Source organism: Dendropsophus ebraccatus, chromosome 3, assembly GCF_027789765.1.
Source record: "Dendropsophus ebraccatus isolate aDenEbr1 chromosome 3, aDenEbr1.pat, whole genome shotgun sequence".
Lineage (NCBI taxonomy): Eukaryota > Metazoa > Chordata > Amphibia > Anura > Hylidae > Dendropsophus > Dendropsophus ebraccatus.
Window position 1 is genome coordinate 89003467 of NC_091456.1, and position 18007 is coordinate 89021473.

At 39.7% G+C, this 18007-nt stretch overlaps 1 protein-coding gene across 3 annotated transcripts in view; it reads left to right on the plus strand.

Annotated features, from left to right (window-relative positions):
• Positions 1-17410, plus strand: part of PAX5 (paired box 5) — a 155149-nt gene extending 137739 nt beyond the window's left edge. For all 3 annotated transcript variants that reach the window (XM_069964369.1, XM_069964370.1, XM_069964371.1), the window contains 2 exons: positions 3155-3241; positions 16973-17410. In XM_069964369.1, coding sequence (XP_069820470.1) covers positions 3155-3241; positions 16973-17046 — 161 coding nt within the window. In that variant the 3' untranslated portion in view covers positions 17047-17410. The remainder of the gene's footprint in view (positions 1-3154; positions 3242-16972) is intronic.
• Positions 17411-18007: the final 597 nt, after the last annotated feature.

Genomic DNA, 18007 nt, shown 5'->3' on the forward strand with positions numbered 1-18007 from the left:
CTCCTACTTCAGGAATGTATATATATATACATTCCTACTGTATGGGCATGTGCAATAGGAACATATATATACCGATTGTGGGCGTGAAGGGGTTAATATGTTAAGAGAGGCTATGGCATCAGAGGAAATGGTGGAATTGCAGAAGGTGGAAAGGTAATACCTTAGTCTAGGTGTTTTTCAGAGTTTGGATAGATTGACTTTTTTCCATCCAACAACTCTAGTAGGGTAATTGGTTGAATTACCATTTTTTAAGCATTGTTGATTCCCTTTATTTGGGAACCTAACACACTGTTATGCACGGATAGGGAACCTATGGCCTCCAGCTGTTACAAAAATACAATTCCCATCATTGGCTGTCTAGGCATGATGGGAATTGTAGTTTTGCAACAGCTGGAGGCCATAGATTCCCTAACCCTGCTATAATGCCTCTACGTCACCACATTGGGAGCCTCCCATGGAGCACTCCTTTTGGTGTCATGGGTAAAGATTGCAATTTAGCAAAAACCCTTTTCAGTAAGATTTGTGATGCATTGGAGGTGTAAATATTTCAAAGAATCAAAGGGTGACCGTAAAGTGACCCTCTAAAATAATAAACCTAGAAGTTTATGTGTGTGGTGTGAACTTGGATAGGCATGCATGGTGCGATAATATACCTACACCTGTCAATTTTCATCTAGGAGAGGCAAAGTAAGTCATGGGGAAAAAGTCTATTGGTAAATCATAGGGATTCAGGGTAGAATAAGTGAGTCTCTTGTAAAAAAGCAACACCATCAACACAACAACAAGGGATTTAAATTCCCCAAAATCTAGATGCCTATTTATATAAGTATGAAGAATAAATCATGTCTAATCAATTACATTGTGTCCACAGAAGGGAAAGCTTACTGTGGGCCAGAAATCCTGGACCATCTTTCAGATCCGTGACTTTAGTAAAAGAAACTCCAGGGTGTCACAGAAGTGGTAGATATCTGTGTAGGATTGACGTTTAGGGTTCATCTTTAAGGGCAATAAGAGCAAAAGGAAAGCCTGTTTTTTTTCTGTCTTCGGGATGCCATTGCCTGCCAGGTAGTGTGACGGATAACAGGGATCTTGAACTGAAGGCAAGACAAACAGTATCTACTACAATAATGGCCATCTTTCAGCATTGATAAATTCTTTAACTCCTTTGCGTCCCATGACATACCAGTTACGTCATGGCGGCGGGAGGGGCATTTAGAGAAGGGTCCCGCTGGGACCTCGCTCTGATAGGCACCGCTCCTGGCTGTTATCTGCAGCCAGGGAGCGCCTCTATTAGCCGACGCAGGTCCCATGCTCTGGGCTGCAGCGGCCCGAATCAATGTATCACAGATCTAATGGATCAGTGCTGTGTGACTTCTAGTTAATGTAAAAAAAAAAAACATTTAAAAAAAAAGTGTTTTTGTTAATAAAAAATCTCCTCCTCTAATAAAAGTCCAAACAACCCCCAAAATTGTGCATATTTGCTCCCATCAAATCCAGAAAAATATAATAAAAAGTGATCAAAAGTCATATATACGCAATCTAGGTACCAATAGAAAGAACTGATCATGGCGCAAAAAATGACACCTCACATAGCCCCATAGACTAAAAATTAAAAGTATTATAAGGATGAGAATAGAGCAATTGTAAACACATTTACTTTTTTTTAAAAAGCTTTTAATTTTTTAAAAGCTATCAAATAAAATAAAAGTAATACAAGTTACATATTGTTGTACTTGAGGAACATAGATAACATGTCGGTTTTACCATATGGCAGACGACATAAACATGAAACTCCCTGAAATGAAAACAAATTGATTTTTTTCCCCATATTGCATCATATTTTATGGTAAAATCAAGCCCGTCATTGCAAAGTACAACTAGTGTCGCACAAAATAATGGCTCATGAGGGTCTGTAGGTGAAAAGTGCCATGGCCTTATAAACATAATAAGGAAAAATCAAAAGTGCAAAAAATGAAAATTGACATTGACCTTAAGGGGTTAAGGGGTTATATAGTCTTTCCAGGATCTAGGAATGAGGTCTTTTGCAGATTGAAACAGGGAGGGGACAACTTAAAATGGGTATTCCAGCCTTTTGATAAATCTAGAGGTGTTACATTTTTGATGGGGTCTGCTGCTGTTTTGGTGGTTCTGTGGTCATGAAGTTGGCCATTTGAGGGCTGCTGACTTGGGATCCTGTATGGGGGTACTGGTTGAATTGAAGCCCTTTGCTCAGCCCCAGTCCTTGGCTCAACTGGGTTGGCTATGAGGGTGTTGTGCTGTGTTAGGGCTGTCAGCGGTGGTGGTAGTGGTGTGGCCTGCATGTTCACCCACCACAGGAAGTATAAGTAATTGCTTGTGTGCACTGGAGCGGCATAAGGCGTAATGGGCACTAAGCCTCCTGTGGATTTAGCTGTAACTATAAGTGTACCATATATATGTAAAAACTTACAGTATGTTTTTTCTTGTGGGTGGAATTAGTAGCTTCTGCAAAAACTATTCACTATTTACTGCAAAAACATTTTTAACTAGATTAAACTTTATGTAGAGATCTAGAAATAATAATACACTATTTGGTCTCATGTACATAAAGCAGATACTCATTGGAAATTCTTCTTCTCTATGGAGAGACACACTTACTCCAGATAAACATATGTATTTTACTGAGGCGTATGTCAAACGATGGAGGCTAACTAAAAGAGGTTTACTTTCCCCATCACTGCACTGACAGCTGCCTTATGTCATGGACATGGAGAGGGAGTCTCAATCTTTGTGTTGCCACAGCATCCATCACTTGTATTTTCTGATCAAGTACTAGTATGGCAGAGGACAGACCTATGTAAGCCTGTGTAAATAATGTCAAAGTCAAACTAGAAAAACTATTTGTATTATTTTTGTATTTTGCTTTTATTTTACTGAGTGAACATGGCCTTAATGCTAATGTTTAGAGATGAATAAAACTACAATAAGTTTGAGTTCTCAAAACATTTGGCATTTGACTCCCAGTTGCGTCAGATGGATGCAGCCCTAGAGCTGCCTAGAAAACATAGATACAGCCATACACTCTGCTCATCTCTACTAATGCTATCTGCATTTTATGATTCTTCTTATGTATTTGGTTAACCCTGATAATTTTTTTCTTGTTTCAACATTATAGGGAGTGATTTCTCCGGGAGTCCATACAGCCATCCACAATATTCGTCATATAATGATTCATGGAGATTTCCTAATCCTGGCTTACTAGGTTTGTATATTAAACTTTTACCATTCACAGTCCTGTTTACTTTAGAAACGGTAGACATCTTTGTAAAAGAGCCTTTATTGGGGTGAAAACTATCAGATTTGGGGTAAAAATTGGGGTAAAAAGTAACAGGCCCTTTAGGCTATTTGTACACAGTATGCAGTAACGCAATGAAAATACAATTTGAATGCATCATTTAATTGCAGTATTTGATAATTTCATTGCATTGCTGCATCCCTTTTTTTTAATTCTTTATTATTTAAATATAAATCCCATGTAATACAGTAAAATATTGTACATTTCAGTAATAATCAAAATAACAAAGCCATAGTACACATAAGTTATGTTTACAAAGTTTCACAACATCATATACACCCACCCCCAGGCCAGGAGGAAGGAGAAAAAAAAAAAAAACACGCAGCAGACACTTTTACCATCCAGTCAGTATCTTCCTCCACTCCAAGACGGGTAAAACAGGCGCAGGTCCAAGAGGTAATAGTGATATAAAATATCATAAAATTTATTAAAAGAATTATGCCAGAGACAACGCGTTTAGAGACCGGTCCAGTCTCTTTATCAAGTGTCTAATCAAAGATAAAGAGACCGGACCGGTCTCGAAACGCGTTGTGTCGCTGGCATAATTCTTTTAATAAATTTTTATCATATTTTATATCACTATTACCTCTTGGACCTGCGCCTGTTTTACCCATCTTGTAGTGAAGGAGGATACTGACTGTCTTTAATCCCTGTGGGGATTAGTCGGGAGTGGCTGCGGTTCATTCACATGCTAGCAGTAAGAGTTGTGCCTTACATCAGCACAACCTACTCAGGTGAGAGTTCTATGTGCTTACTTTTACCACTTAGGCCCTGTCTGAATTACGCTATGGAGCGCTGTCTTAAATTTTGTTACCCCTACCATTCAGACCATTTTTAGTATATTTATCTATATTTCCCCCTCCCCTACACATCCAGCCCTCCAAGAACTTAACTTTGCTAACCTGATATACCACTCTATTTTTTTGGACCAAGAGGATTCAGCCAGTTCTTTAGAATAGATAATCTAGCCTTGAATAGCAAGGTATTAACTAATCTTCTATGGCTTTCCAGGCAGGGCCGGGACAAGGAGTTTTGGTGCCCTAGGCAGAGAAGACAAATGGCGCCCCCCCCCCCCCCAGAATAGACTGTACGCTATGCGGGGACAGCCAGGAGGCTATACTGTATGTGGGGGTCATGTATACTGTACCCCCTGACTGTAACAGGACCATGTATACTGTACCCCCTGACTGTAACAGGACCATGTATACTGTACCCCCTGTCTGTAACAGGACCTTGTATACTGTACCCCCTGACTGTAACAGGACCATGTATACTGTGCCCGCTGACTGTAACAGGACCATGTATACTGTACCCCCTGACTGTAACAGGACCATGTATACTGTACCCCCTGACTGTAACAGGACCATGTATACTGTTACCCCTTACTGTAACAGGACCATGTATACTGTATCCCCTGACTGTAACAGGACCATGTATACTGTACCCCCTGACTGTAACAGGACCATGTATACTGTACCCCCTGACTGTAACAGGACCATGTATACTGTACCCCCTGACTGTAACACACCATGCCACCTGAATGTAGTAGTGTCACACATGGCATCCTGAGAATTTAGGTGTCACACACCAGGCCCCTCGGGTATAATGATGGTGCACATTGTGCTATAGGTATAACAGGAATATACAGCGTTACAGACTTCAGGAACAGAGAAAATGATGCAGCACAGGAGCCTCCCCTATACCATGACAGCACAGTCACAGCGCCATATACACATCATATACTGATCCTGCCACATACACCTCCCCTATACCATGACAGCACAGTCACAGCGCCATATACACATCATATAGTGATCCTACCACATACACCTCCCCTATACCATGACCGCACAGTCACAGCGCCATATACACATCATATACTGATCCTGCCACATACACCTCCCCTATACCATGACCGCACAGTCACAGCGCCATATACACATCATATACTGATCCTACCACATACACCTCCCCTATACCATGACAGCACAGTCACAGCGCCATATACACATCATATACTGATCCTGCCTGACCCAGTACAAGGACCCAATACAATAAGGATATAAAGCACCAGTGTCAGGAGAATTAGCCTGTACATAATAAACACATGTGTTCACCAACCTGTGGGTCCCAAGCTGTGGCAGGACTACAACTCCTATCATGCTGTGACTGTTGTAGTTTTGGAGCAGCTGGTGACCCACAGGTTGGGGAACAATATGGGAAGTGCTGTGTATAGAGGAGCAGTGCAGGGATATGGGGCAGTGTTATATGGGGCAGCCCTGTGACCTAGGTGACCTCCCTCTCCCAGCACTCCCAGCACTCCCAGCCTCCCTACACCTACAGGATGATGAGAGTCAGTCAGTGAACTCACCAGACAGCAGCCCCAGCATGTGAGGAGGTCACATGGTGAGGAGGGGGCGGAGCCTCTGTAGTCCGAGGTCCTAGCAGGTCCTTGCAGGCCATCTTCAGGGCAGAGCAATGATCCTGCTCGGGGTGAGGGGATATTCACACTGCCTGCCCAGGAGGGGAGACAGTGGGAGGACATGAGGATGCTGAAGGTGAGCAGGGAGGGGTAGCACTCTGAGGCCACCAGGAGTACAGGAGCCTGTAGTAATTTTTTTTTTTTGGAGATTGAAATTGCGCCCCCTGTAACTCACCACTAGATGGCGCCCTAGGCCATCGCCTACCCTGGCCTACCCTTTGTCCCGGCCCTGTTTCCAGGCCCCGATCTTCGCCCAAGACTGCCTGATTAAATGCAAGTTCTTCTTTTAAGATACCCTTTTTAGTTAATTCTTCATTTATCTCCCACCAGAAATCTTTAATAACCCTACATGACCAGAATAGATGGTGTAACCCAGCTTTTTCCATTCCACATTTATTACAGTTTGAGTCCTCTCTTAGGCCAATTCTCTGCATAAAGAGTGGGGTGTAATGGACCCTGTGAATGATCAATTGTACTCATCTATGTTCTGGATTAACTGAAGCCCTAGAGACACTTTCCAGGATATTGTCCCATTCTTCCAATCCTATGGGGCCTACATCCTTCTCCCACTGCTTCCTAAATCCCTCTGTTACTAAATCAAAGTGTTGACAAAATCTTAGAAACCAAGTGTTTTCCACCATGTAACTTCATAATATTCTGTATTGCTTCATTATATCTTATTTGAAAAATACCCTTATCCTGTGTTTTCTCATATGCACTCTTTCATTGCAAATATCTAAATTGGTGCCCCCAACTATTCCCCCCTGCATATTTAATAACTCCACTTTTCTCAACACCCCCTGTGAGAAGAAATCGCTTACTCTAGTGTATTGTGCCTCTTTCCAATATCCCTGCGTGGGTATCTTAGAAAACTCTTCCAAATATTTATTATCCCATAATTTAGTGATTTCCAAGCTTCCCTTAACTTTACAAATTCTTTTTGTTTCTTTCCATATTCTTTCACAGTGAGATCCAAACCAATCCTTATCTACCGAGGTAATTTGTATTCCCCTGGACTCCAGTTGCACAAAAATATCCTTACTACTCCCCTTAACCCTTTGCCGCAATATGACGTTCTGGGAAAGTCATGGGATGCGGGTACTTCCCGCAAAATGACGTTCCCGGGACGTCATGCTGTCCCTTCCTCCCCCCTCTGTCCCTAGCGGCAACCGAGCAGCGGGAGGAGGCTGTGTGACACAGCCTTCTCCTGCTGCCTCTGCCCAGAGGAGAGCCGCGCTCCACCCCAGGCAGTTAACCCCATAGACACCGCAGTCGGGCCGAGACTATAGGCACTTCTTAACCCCTATTGTCTAAGAGTAATGTTCCAAGTTTAAATACTATGGGGAGATTTATCAAACATGGTGTAAAGTGGAACCGGCTGAGTTGCCCCTAGCAACCAATCAGACTCCACTCTTCATTCCTCACAGACTCTTTGGAAAATGAAAGGTGGAATCTGATTGGTTGCTAGGGGCAACTGAGCCAGTTTTACTTTGCACCATGATAAATCTCCCCTTTTCTCCCCCTCTGGAAAGTAGCCTTTAATGTAAAAAAAAAAAAAAGACAATTGTAAACAGTAATATTCAGGGGAAAAATCCTTGAATGATAGCTTAGATTTTTTTTTGTAGAATGATGACAAGAAAGCTCTATTCAAGGCTTTATTGGAAATGGAATGGTGTAATGTGATTGGTTGCTATGCACCACTGTTCTGATGCCGTAGTTTTATGTCTGTAAATTTGCCTACTGTCTCTAATGTGGGATAGTTTTTCAGTACAATTTGATGCAACAGTTAAGAACCAAATATTTGATACTAAATTTGATCAATATATAAATCCATAATATCTTACCTACAACCAGTAGGTAATAACAGGAGTCCCAAATTAAGATTTTTATTTGAAAATATGGGAACTAAAGATGGCAACTCTATATACTAAATTGTAGTGTCTGCACAATAGGGAGTTTTTTTTTCATTGGATACAATATTATTTTTTCATATATCGTTATATTACCATTTTTCTTAGCCATTTTTATCAACCTTTTGTTGCCTTTTAATATTATCAATCATTGATGCATAATTCTATATTTAATTATGTCTCGTTACTTATGAGTTGTCCAATAAGAACAAGGCTGGATCTCATGAGCAGTACAATAATCCATGCATCGTATACAGAGCAGATGGCAAATGTACCATCTTAAATGCCACCTGGAAACTTGGTTGATTAATAAATACCCCCTGAGTTTAATTCCCTCATTAAGTGGAAATCTGAATATATCTCTACATATTCGAGAAGCTTTTCAGATGACAAATTCTTGAGAAGCATTAAATTGCTCATTCTTCTTTTAGGTTATAATGTTTCTACTTTTTTGTGAAAATTCTATTACATTTAATGATTTAGCTCCATATTACATGTATGTGAAAAAGCTCTATACATTTATTGTTATAAAAATTTATGTGTATGTTCAGACAGACTCTTGAAGCTAAATGCGTACGTTATTAATGAAAGACTGAGTTTAGAAAGTGAACCTTAACCTCTTCTCATGGTTATTGCGACACAAGCGTTTATTGTTGAGACATCTTCAACACTTATCAAAGGAAAATACGCTTAACACCTTTAACACGGCTGTCAAAAATTAGTCCACTTTGACTTTGCATAAAATAATTAGGATTTTTTTCTGCATAATTTGCACAAATGAGATAAGTAAAAATTCCAATTAATTGTCATCACTCAGCTACATTATTATTATTGCCTAGGAGGTTCCAACATTTATTGGAAGACAGAAACGATGTGACCTATTTTGGATAAATCAAGTTTATTTAATTGTTTTAGGAAGATATTACTGAGCATATTTTAACATAGTAAATAATGATAATGCTTATCATCATTATCAAAAGATACCATACATCATCCTATATTGTTAAATTATACTGATAAATTATCACTTGGTATTATGAATCAGTTATTGCTAATATTACAATGTTAAGAATATGACTTAGAAAATTTAGACATTGGCTATGTTCCCACTCCTTTTGGTTGGTATTTTTGCCCAAGACCAAGCATGTAACCAACACTAAGAAACCTATAATGAAAAGATTTGCATCTTTTTCTATGTGTTCGGTGTATAAAGCCACTCTCGGTTTAGGTAAGAGATGAGCAGACCTTGAGCACACTTTGCATTTAATTGCCAGTGGCTGCTGAAGTTGGATGCAGCCTTAGGGGAGTCCTGGAAAAGATGAGTACAGCCTGTAGCCGCCTTAGGTCTGCATCCACTTCAGTCACCAGTAATCAAATGCTTAAAAGGGTTTGCCACTTTATAGCAAAATAGTTCAGTGTACAGTATTAGTAAGTGTATTCCCAGAATTTACTGACAGCATCTCCTTGTGTACCCCATAGAACTAAAATCAGATTCCCCTTTTCCAGGCTGTGCTGTCCTGTTTTGTGGTGGGTCTGTCCATAAGATGGCCGACACGGAGGAGCATGTGACCATGCCCGCCCCCAGTGTCCTCCACTGAGCCTGAGTACAGTTACAAATACTGTACACTGCACAATTTTACTATGAAGTTACCAATCCCTTTTTTATTTTCCTAACCAAGTTTTTATTATAATACATATTGTTTTTACTATGTTCACTCTACTTTAAATGTTTGGATGGTCTGCAAGTAATTTTGCAAGGATGTTCCTAAACGTTCTTGCAGAATTTGATGTGATATGGGGATCCTGCTTCTGAAAGATAGTCGGCTGTCAGCAACAGCCTGGCTCTCCAAAGGGAAGGTAGGAATGGTTTATAACTGTCTCTGACTTTCCAACTCCTGTTTACACAATGCTCAGTAAAGCCCCTATTACATGGGTTGATGGTAAGGAGCAAATGAGCGCTGACCTGTCAGATCAACACTCGCTTGCTCCTTGTTCCCTGCTTGCATCTGGCGCTATTACACGCACCGACAGCAAGTGGGTCAAAGCAGGGGGGCATGGGAAGCTTCTGGAGGGGCTTCCTGGACAATCTATACATCCTCAGGATAGCCCTAAGAGATAGAAAGTGTGGCAGCAGACTGGCTCTATTATGCGGAGTGACGGCCAGCAGACCGTCACTATTGTTCTAAAGTATTTCAACATGTTGAAAGACAAGGATCAGTCAACATTGTGCATGTCAGCTGTTCGTTGCCTTTTAATAGGCGGTATTACACCAAGCGATTTTCAGCCGTAACAGACGATAGTTGGACGAATACAGACGATAGTAGCTTGGTGTAATAGGGCCTTAAGCACTGTGTTAACTGCTCAGCAGTAGGTACACTAGTAATTACACAAGAAACAGCTTTCTGAGCTTCACAGAAGATGTGAGAGGTGAGAGGGATGCCTTGACTGTCTCAGTTTGCAGGTACTAAGCTCAGGCTTTGTCAGGCACTCTCTCTACATCTCTTGCACATAGCACATACTCCACCCTCACATCAAGTGTTTTTCTCTGATCTAGTTTTCACTAGAGACATATTTCCCATAACAACATGCAATAAACTGTAGAATGCAGAGAATTGAGACATCTAGTGGCCAATACATTAGAGATGTTTTTAAGGGGTAAGTATTCATTTTTGGTAAATTAAGTGATTTATAAATATGTGAGGAATCACATTGGCTATTATATGACCAAACATTGTTTGAAATGACAGTGACCATTCAAAATAAAAATTAGAATAGATTAGGAAGATTTCCATTAGTTACATGATCAAATGCAATTCCATAAGGTTTTAAGATGTTTACCTCTACTTAATTGTAATATGAGGATACAGTGGTCATCAGTAAACATAATAATAGATAAAAACGTTATATTTTGTATTTTATAGGCCATGTTCACACAACGTTTTTTCCTCTCTGTTTAAAATGACATCTGTCATTTTTTGTTTAAAATGACGTCCGTCACTTTGCAGTTTGTCCACCTGTCAGTGCAGTGACAGCTGTCAGTACATTATTCTAGTTTACATGGACTACTTGCCCTTTGGGTGTGTCTTTAATTAAAAAGCTATTGAATTTAACTGTAAAAACATTGAAAGGACAGTTAAAAAATAACTAAATATAACGTCGGAAAAGAATTGTTATGATTATTATTTTGACGTCTGCGAAGTCATTGTGCATTGGACGTCTGTTGTTCCAATTACATTGCGGCAATAACAGGCATCCTTTTAGGGTATAAACCCACACACCGTATATGCAGCGTATTTACTGCTGCGATACGCAGCAAACTCGCAGCAAACTCGCAGCAAAATCGCAGCAGATTAGATCTAAATAACTGAACACAGCATCAAATCTGTACCAACAAATCTGCTGCGTATTTGTTGCATATCTGCTGCATATACGGTGTGTGGGTTTATACCCTTAAAGTAGAAAAGGCGGACGCTTTTTCTTTTTTAACGTTGTGTGAACATAGCCATAAAGTTCCATTTATGTAAGACTATGCATTTTTGTAAAACTGCAGCTAAGAACTGATTCATCTGTAAAATATGCCTGTATAGAAATGAAATCCTATAGTATGAAATCCTTCAAGTGCTACTGATGTAACTAGGCTTTAAGTTGCTGAAGTGTTGAAAAGCTTTGATTTAAGGTGATGGTCTTGCAGGCTGTCTGCAGCCTTCATGTAAATTGGTAGTGGTCGTGGAGGAAGCACCGTCATGTACTGAGGGATATTTTTAAGGGTGGTTAACACAGATGCTGAACCTAGATAATGGCAAGTGTTGGCTAATGAAGAAAAATGATTCAATTTCATGCTGCTTTGTTCTAAGAACCTCTTTACCATTCCTCTCATTACTTCCTAACTTGGTGTTCAACATAGAATATTTCATTTGATAAAATGTTGCTGTCCTTTGCACTAAATGTAACTTGTGCATGATGTGCAACTGAAATGTCACAGATCGGCACCTCTACAGGGTAGGGATAGAAAGTAGTGCAGAGTGCACATAGATTCTTTGTATTAAAACATATTTTATGTGAATTCACACACATTTTAGTCTTATCTAAATATTTGTAAAGATGTATTGATTTTTATTTATATGGATCATTTAGCAACATACAATCATTTTATACATATGCTTATGCTCAGTGTGTTTTATTTAATTCAGGGGTGCCCCTGTGTACCGCTTTAGGGACACCAACAAGCCACTTTGCCTTTCTCAGGGTAAAGACAGTAGATTCAGAGCTAGGACAGTGAACTGAATCTTTGTCCTGGGTAAAAGAAATACTAATTTCTAACTTCTTATTTTCTTATTCTTATTATTCATAGAACATAAAAGGAGATCCTGTCTCTGAGTAGTTACAGATTAAAAGTGACGTACACCCACAAAACATTCCTTTACTAACGCCAATGCATTTGACACCCCTGGTTTAGCTTCATTTTGTCATTTTATAAATGCCTTGAAGGGGTGTTCTGGAGAACAAAAGCATCACAGAGATCTTCTCTTACTGCTCAACACTTCCAGGTTTGGGGTTGGTACATGAAATTGCCTGGTCAACCAATCTACTGACAAAAATGATAGACACATGTGCCACTCTAAACCTAGAAGCACAGAGAAGTGAGTCTCCCCCCCCCCCCTAAAAACTACACAATTGCTGCACATAGGGTATATCTGGCATATCTGGCATATCGCGGTTATTCTGAAATTGTTTTTTTTGTGACATATTTCTCTTTATGTTTGTGGTATACTTTGGTTGATACACTCAGTAGTTTTTGGTAAAAAAAACAACATTTGCGCAAAAGTTTGAAAATTTTACAATCCTTTATATTCAAAATTCTCTTTTTCTGAGAAAAATAGTTATGCCACATGAACTTATTGTTAATGCAACATCTACAACATGTCTACTTTATGGTGGCGTCATTTGGTGAATGTACTTTCACTTGTAAGGAAGTTAGAGGGCTTCGAAATTTTGCAGCGATTTTTCAAATTTTCAGGAAAATTTCAAATTCAGATTTTATTAGGGACCAGTTCAGTTCTGAAGTGGATTTGTGGGGCCTGTATGTTAGTTACCCCCATATATCCCTCCACTGTAAAAACTGCACCCCTCAAAGTATTCAAAGTAACATTTCATAAGTTTATTAACCCTTTAGGTGTTTTGTAGAAATTTAAGCAAGTTGGAGGAGAAATTTAAAATTTTCATTATTTTGGCAGATATTCCATTTTAATCAATTTTTCACTCTAACACAGCAAATACTAACTGAGAAATGGAACTAAATATTTATTCCCCTTATTTCAATGTTTCTAGAAATCCCCCATATGTGGCCGCAGTGCGTCACCTGACTCAACCACAGGCCGCAGACATGACAGAGACCTGGGGAATTTTGGGGACTTTTTTTATTTCAGGTTTTTTTTAGCCATTATACCATGTCACAGAGGCTTTGCGGTGCCAAAATATTTGTGTAAGACCAGTTGACGTTTCCATTGGTACCATTCTGGGGGACATGTGACACCCTGATCATTTTCTATTACATTTTTTATGAGGTGGTACGAATAAAAAACACAATTTAGCAGCTGTTTTTCATCATTTTTTTGTACGCTGTTTATTATACGTCACATATGACATGTTATTGTTATTCGTCAGGTCGGTACGATTACAGTGATATCCATTTTATATAGCTTTTGTTATAGTTCATGGCATTTATACTATAAATACTGTTTGTGTCTTGCATATTGTAAGAGCAGCAATATTTTTATTTTTTCACCAATGGAGTTATGTGAGAGCTTTTTTTTTTTTGCGGCATAAGCTGACGGCTTTAGTGGTACACCTTTTGGGTACATGGGACAATTTGATCACTTTTATCTATAGTTTTTAGGGGGCGGGATTAACAAAAAATTGTCATTTTGGTTAGTTTTTTATTTATTTTTTGAATGGTGTTAATCAGGCAGTATAATTAATGTAACGGGTTAATAGGCGGGGTCATTACGGACGCGGCGATATAGAATATGTGTATCTTATTCATTAGGGATCATTTATAAAGGGGGATGGGGAATGTGTATATTTATTTCAATTTATTTATTTCTTTAATTAATTAATTAATTTATTTATTTGTTTTAATTAATTAATTATTTATTTGAGTGTGTTTTTTTTTACTTTTGCAGGTACATATATAATGCATTACAGCACATAAGCTGTGCTGTAATGCATTATATAGTGAATGAATGTCAGTGTTACACACTGACACTCATTCAAACGATCAGGTCCCTGCAGCAGATTCAAACGATCAGTGCAGGGGCCTGATCGTTAGGCGGGGGGAGCTGAATTTGGGGGGCCAGGGGGGGAGAGCCAGACCGGGCTAGGGAGGAACACGTGGGGAGCTGGATCGGGGGGGGGGGGCGGGGGGACAAAGGAGCTGAATCGGGTTGGGCGGGGGGACAGAGGGGCTGAATCAGGGCTGGCGGGGGGACAAAGGAGCTGAATCAGGGCGGGCGAGGGGAGGGAGGAGCTGAATCGGGACGGGCGGGGGGACGGGGGAGCTGAATCGGGGCGGGCGGGGGGACGGAGGAGCTGAATCGAGGCGGGCGGGGGGACGGAGGAGCTGAATTGGGCCAGGTGGGGGACGTAGAGAGGTGGATCGGGCCAGACGGGGGATGTGGAGAGGTGGATGGGGGCGGGGGACGGTTGGAGGTGGATGGGGCCGGCGGGGAGACCCGGGGGTGGCTGGATCAGGGCGAGGAGAAGGATTACAACAGTGACGGCGGGAGGAGGCATTGTGATGCAGCCTCCTCCCACTGCCTGATCGACAGGAGACATCAGATGTCCCCATAGACGCTGCGGTCACATCGACTGCTGCATCTATGGGGTTAACTGCCCGGGGGGAGCACGGCTCCCCTCCGGGCAGTGGCAGCAGGGGGAGGCTGTGTGACACAGCCTCCTCCTGCTGCCCGATCTCAGATACAGACAGTGGGGAGAGGCAGAGAAGGCATGACGTCCAGGGACGTCATGATGCGTTCTGGCACTGCTTTTCATGATGTCCCTGGATGTCATATTGGGGGAAGGGGTTAAGCTAATCTGCAATACCAACTCAGGAACGCGAGTGTTGCAACTCTAAAGTTCCCCAAACACGTTAAACTTTTGAGGTACCCACCACATCAGTATACGGCATATGGGGGCTCTCCTGACTGTCCACCAACCAAAGATATAAAATCTCAGGCATATCTATTAACCAAAACAGTTTCTTTATTAGTGCGGTACAAGTAGAAATTAGATGAAATTAAAAACATATTATAGTCTATTAAAAATTATTTGATTTTTGATAATATATATATATCTATATATATCTATATATCATAAATAAGGCAAGGACAACATAAGTAGTAGTTGACTTTTTGAAGTAGTTGACTTTTTAAATTGACTGTTTTTAGTCTTTATTTTGTCTATTCATACCCCATTTATGATCATTACATTTTGGCATCACATTATGGCAATAGCCTATTTTCATGTTAGTCATTTTGCTATGTAGATGATTTACAGCAGAGAGTCAATAAAGTTAATAGCTGAATGTTTAACCTTTTATTCAATTGGACTTTCTAGTGGAATTTTGAAAAAAGAATATTGCTTTGACCTTGACTTCCCTTTGCCCCGAATAACTACATACAAAATCAAGTATGCTTCAGTAGGCGTGATGCCCTATGAAACTATGCCAGAACATTTATCGATTAGTATTAGTACTATAAATTATGGGAAGAATGCAATGTATCAATCATAATCCCTATATAAAATAACAAAATATGCAACTATTTACAGGAAACGGACAATCTTATTAGGACAGTTAATCATGTTAAGCAGGGCATTAATTCAGAGGATTTTCCAGCACTTAGGTAAATTCAAAGGTTACTTGTACTTTCATGTAAAGGAAATAATGAACTTGAAAATATATTAAGATCATAGATATTTTGGTTCTAGAATCTTAACATATGCTAAATTCTGTGCTGATTATTTTATATATCTTTATTGGGATTTATTTATCCTTGATCTAGATTGGTACTCTCCTATCAGAGCCTTTCCTAACATCATGTCTTGTGAGTGGTTTCCAGTAGGCTGTAGTTAGTACTCCCCAAATCAGTCAAAGGACAATATTTGAGCTGGCAACAGGATTATGGTCACCAAGGTCTATTGATGTGTGTATGTAGTGAAAGCTAGCCTGTGTTGTCCAATCTCACAAAAGAACTATTGTTGCTTAAAATATAATGCTGACTGTGACAGACTTATGTCAGAATACACAGTGCTGGACACTGGCACATATATAGAGAATAGATAGCACATGTGTCCTTCGGGATATAATGTTAAAAGTGAGCTTGAGCTATTGTAGTTGTCATGTGAGAGGAGTATAACAGTAAAAATATGTTATTTTAAGGTCTGTTAACTTTAAGTGTAATTGTCATTTCAAACAACTTTGCAGAAAGCAATAGTACAAGTCATTATAAGAAACTCTTTCATAGATTTTATTAGGCAAAAGAACTTCTTTCTGTACTCAAAAAGCTGTTTTCCCACCGACTTCCCCCTTCTCACTTCTTATTTGTTCATTATCAAGAAAAAGTTGTCTACATTACAGTGGAGCAAAGTAAAGACGGGTTTGCTGTGCCCATTATAACCTATAAAGGGGGAGGGGCCAAGAGGGATTAGTGAACAGGAAGAGGAGAGTAATAGTCTATGCAGTTTTCAGACTGTCTGGAAACAGAAAATGCTAGATTCATAAGTTACGCTGCTCAGTGCTGGCCTGGGAACCTCTGAAGGTTTGCTACAGTGAAGTAGGAATGCAGGATGTTGTTATTAGTGACTATATAGTATATAAGAGGCAGCACAGAAGCTAGTCTGTATCCACATTTCCGCTGAGCATAGGGAAAGCCGACAGAGACATGGAGTTTGCAGGTGTATAACAAGGGGAAAATGGCATATACTAGTGATGGAATAAACAGATATAGACCTACCCCTCATATACATAAACAGAACAGCTTATCCCAAAAGGCACCTGAAATGAAAGTTACACTTTAATGTTAGAAAAAATCCTCAATATCAGAGTCTAGTGATGGCAAATAATAATTTTATAAAGACCAGGGGAATACTATTTATAAAGGTGGTTGCCACTTGCTTCAAGGAGAATGTCTTTAGCATAAAAACATTAGCCACTTTTTACTAACCCATTCTTTTTTTTTTCCCCTTAAGGTTCTCCATACTATTACAGCGCAGCAAGAGGAGCAGCACCCCCTGCGGCTGCCACTGCCTATGACCGTCACTGACAGAATGCAAAGGGAACATAAGCACTTACAATACCATTTGTAGGAATTGTATCATATTAATTAAATTACTATAATATCTCAAGATGAAAAGACAAAGTGTATCAGGAGAGAGACACACGACAACCCAATAATTTATTTTCCATCCTTTTCATAGGAATTGATTTTAAATTGTTTATATTGTTCTGTACTTCACTGAGCTTGCTGAAATGTGTAGCCTAATGAATATTGGAATGATACGCTGATTTGGCTACACTGGGACACATGAAAACAATTAACCAATTAACTTGCTCGCATTGTTTATTTTAACATGAGACTACAGGTTATTGGCCTAGAGGCCCAATCTCATATACTGCACCACTGTAAATAACATGCTCATTTGTGTAATTTATGAGGGTGGCTTAGCATACACTGCAACATGATACATATTTGCAACTTCAAGTGCTTGTTTTATAAAATGCTGCACTGATTCACAGAATTCAGTAAGCTTTAATCCGATGTTAAACCAGGTTACCATCCATTATGGCCACATATGAGGTTGATATTCCAATGTATGTGTGAGATTCATTTTATTTTGTTTTTAGAATTGGAATCATGGTACACTGCACAGTGCAATGAATGGTCACCATATTAAAAGTTTTATGTCATGGAAGAAGTTTTATTCTCTAATAATTTACTTTCCTAGGTCAGGAAATCCACACACATTTATTTCATCCGATTAACCTCTTTTTGCAAAGATATATTTGAAATGCTCTTTTTGTAGACTACTTTACAGAATGTTCCTTTTGGAGCTGAACAACAGAATTAAATGAATGTATAAAATATTTATCTCTATCATATTCACCAATGGAAGACCAATGAGGCTGTACAAAATAATAATTTAAAAATGCATTGAAAGTCTACCCAAAGTATGCCCCTGAGCTGCCTCTGTCCCAGAATTATATGGCATACTCTAGGGGGTTGG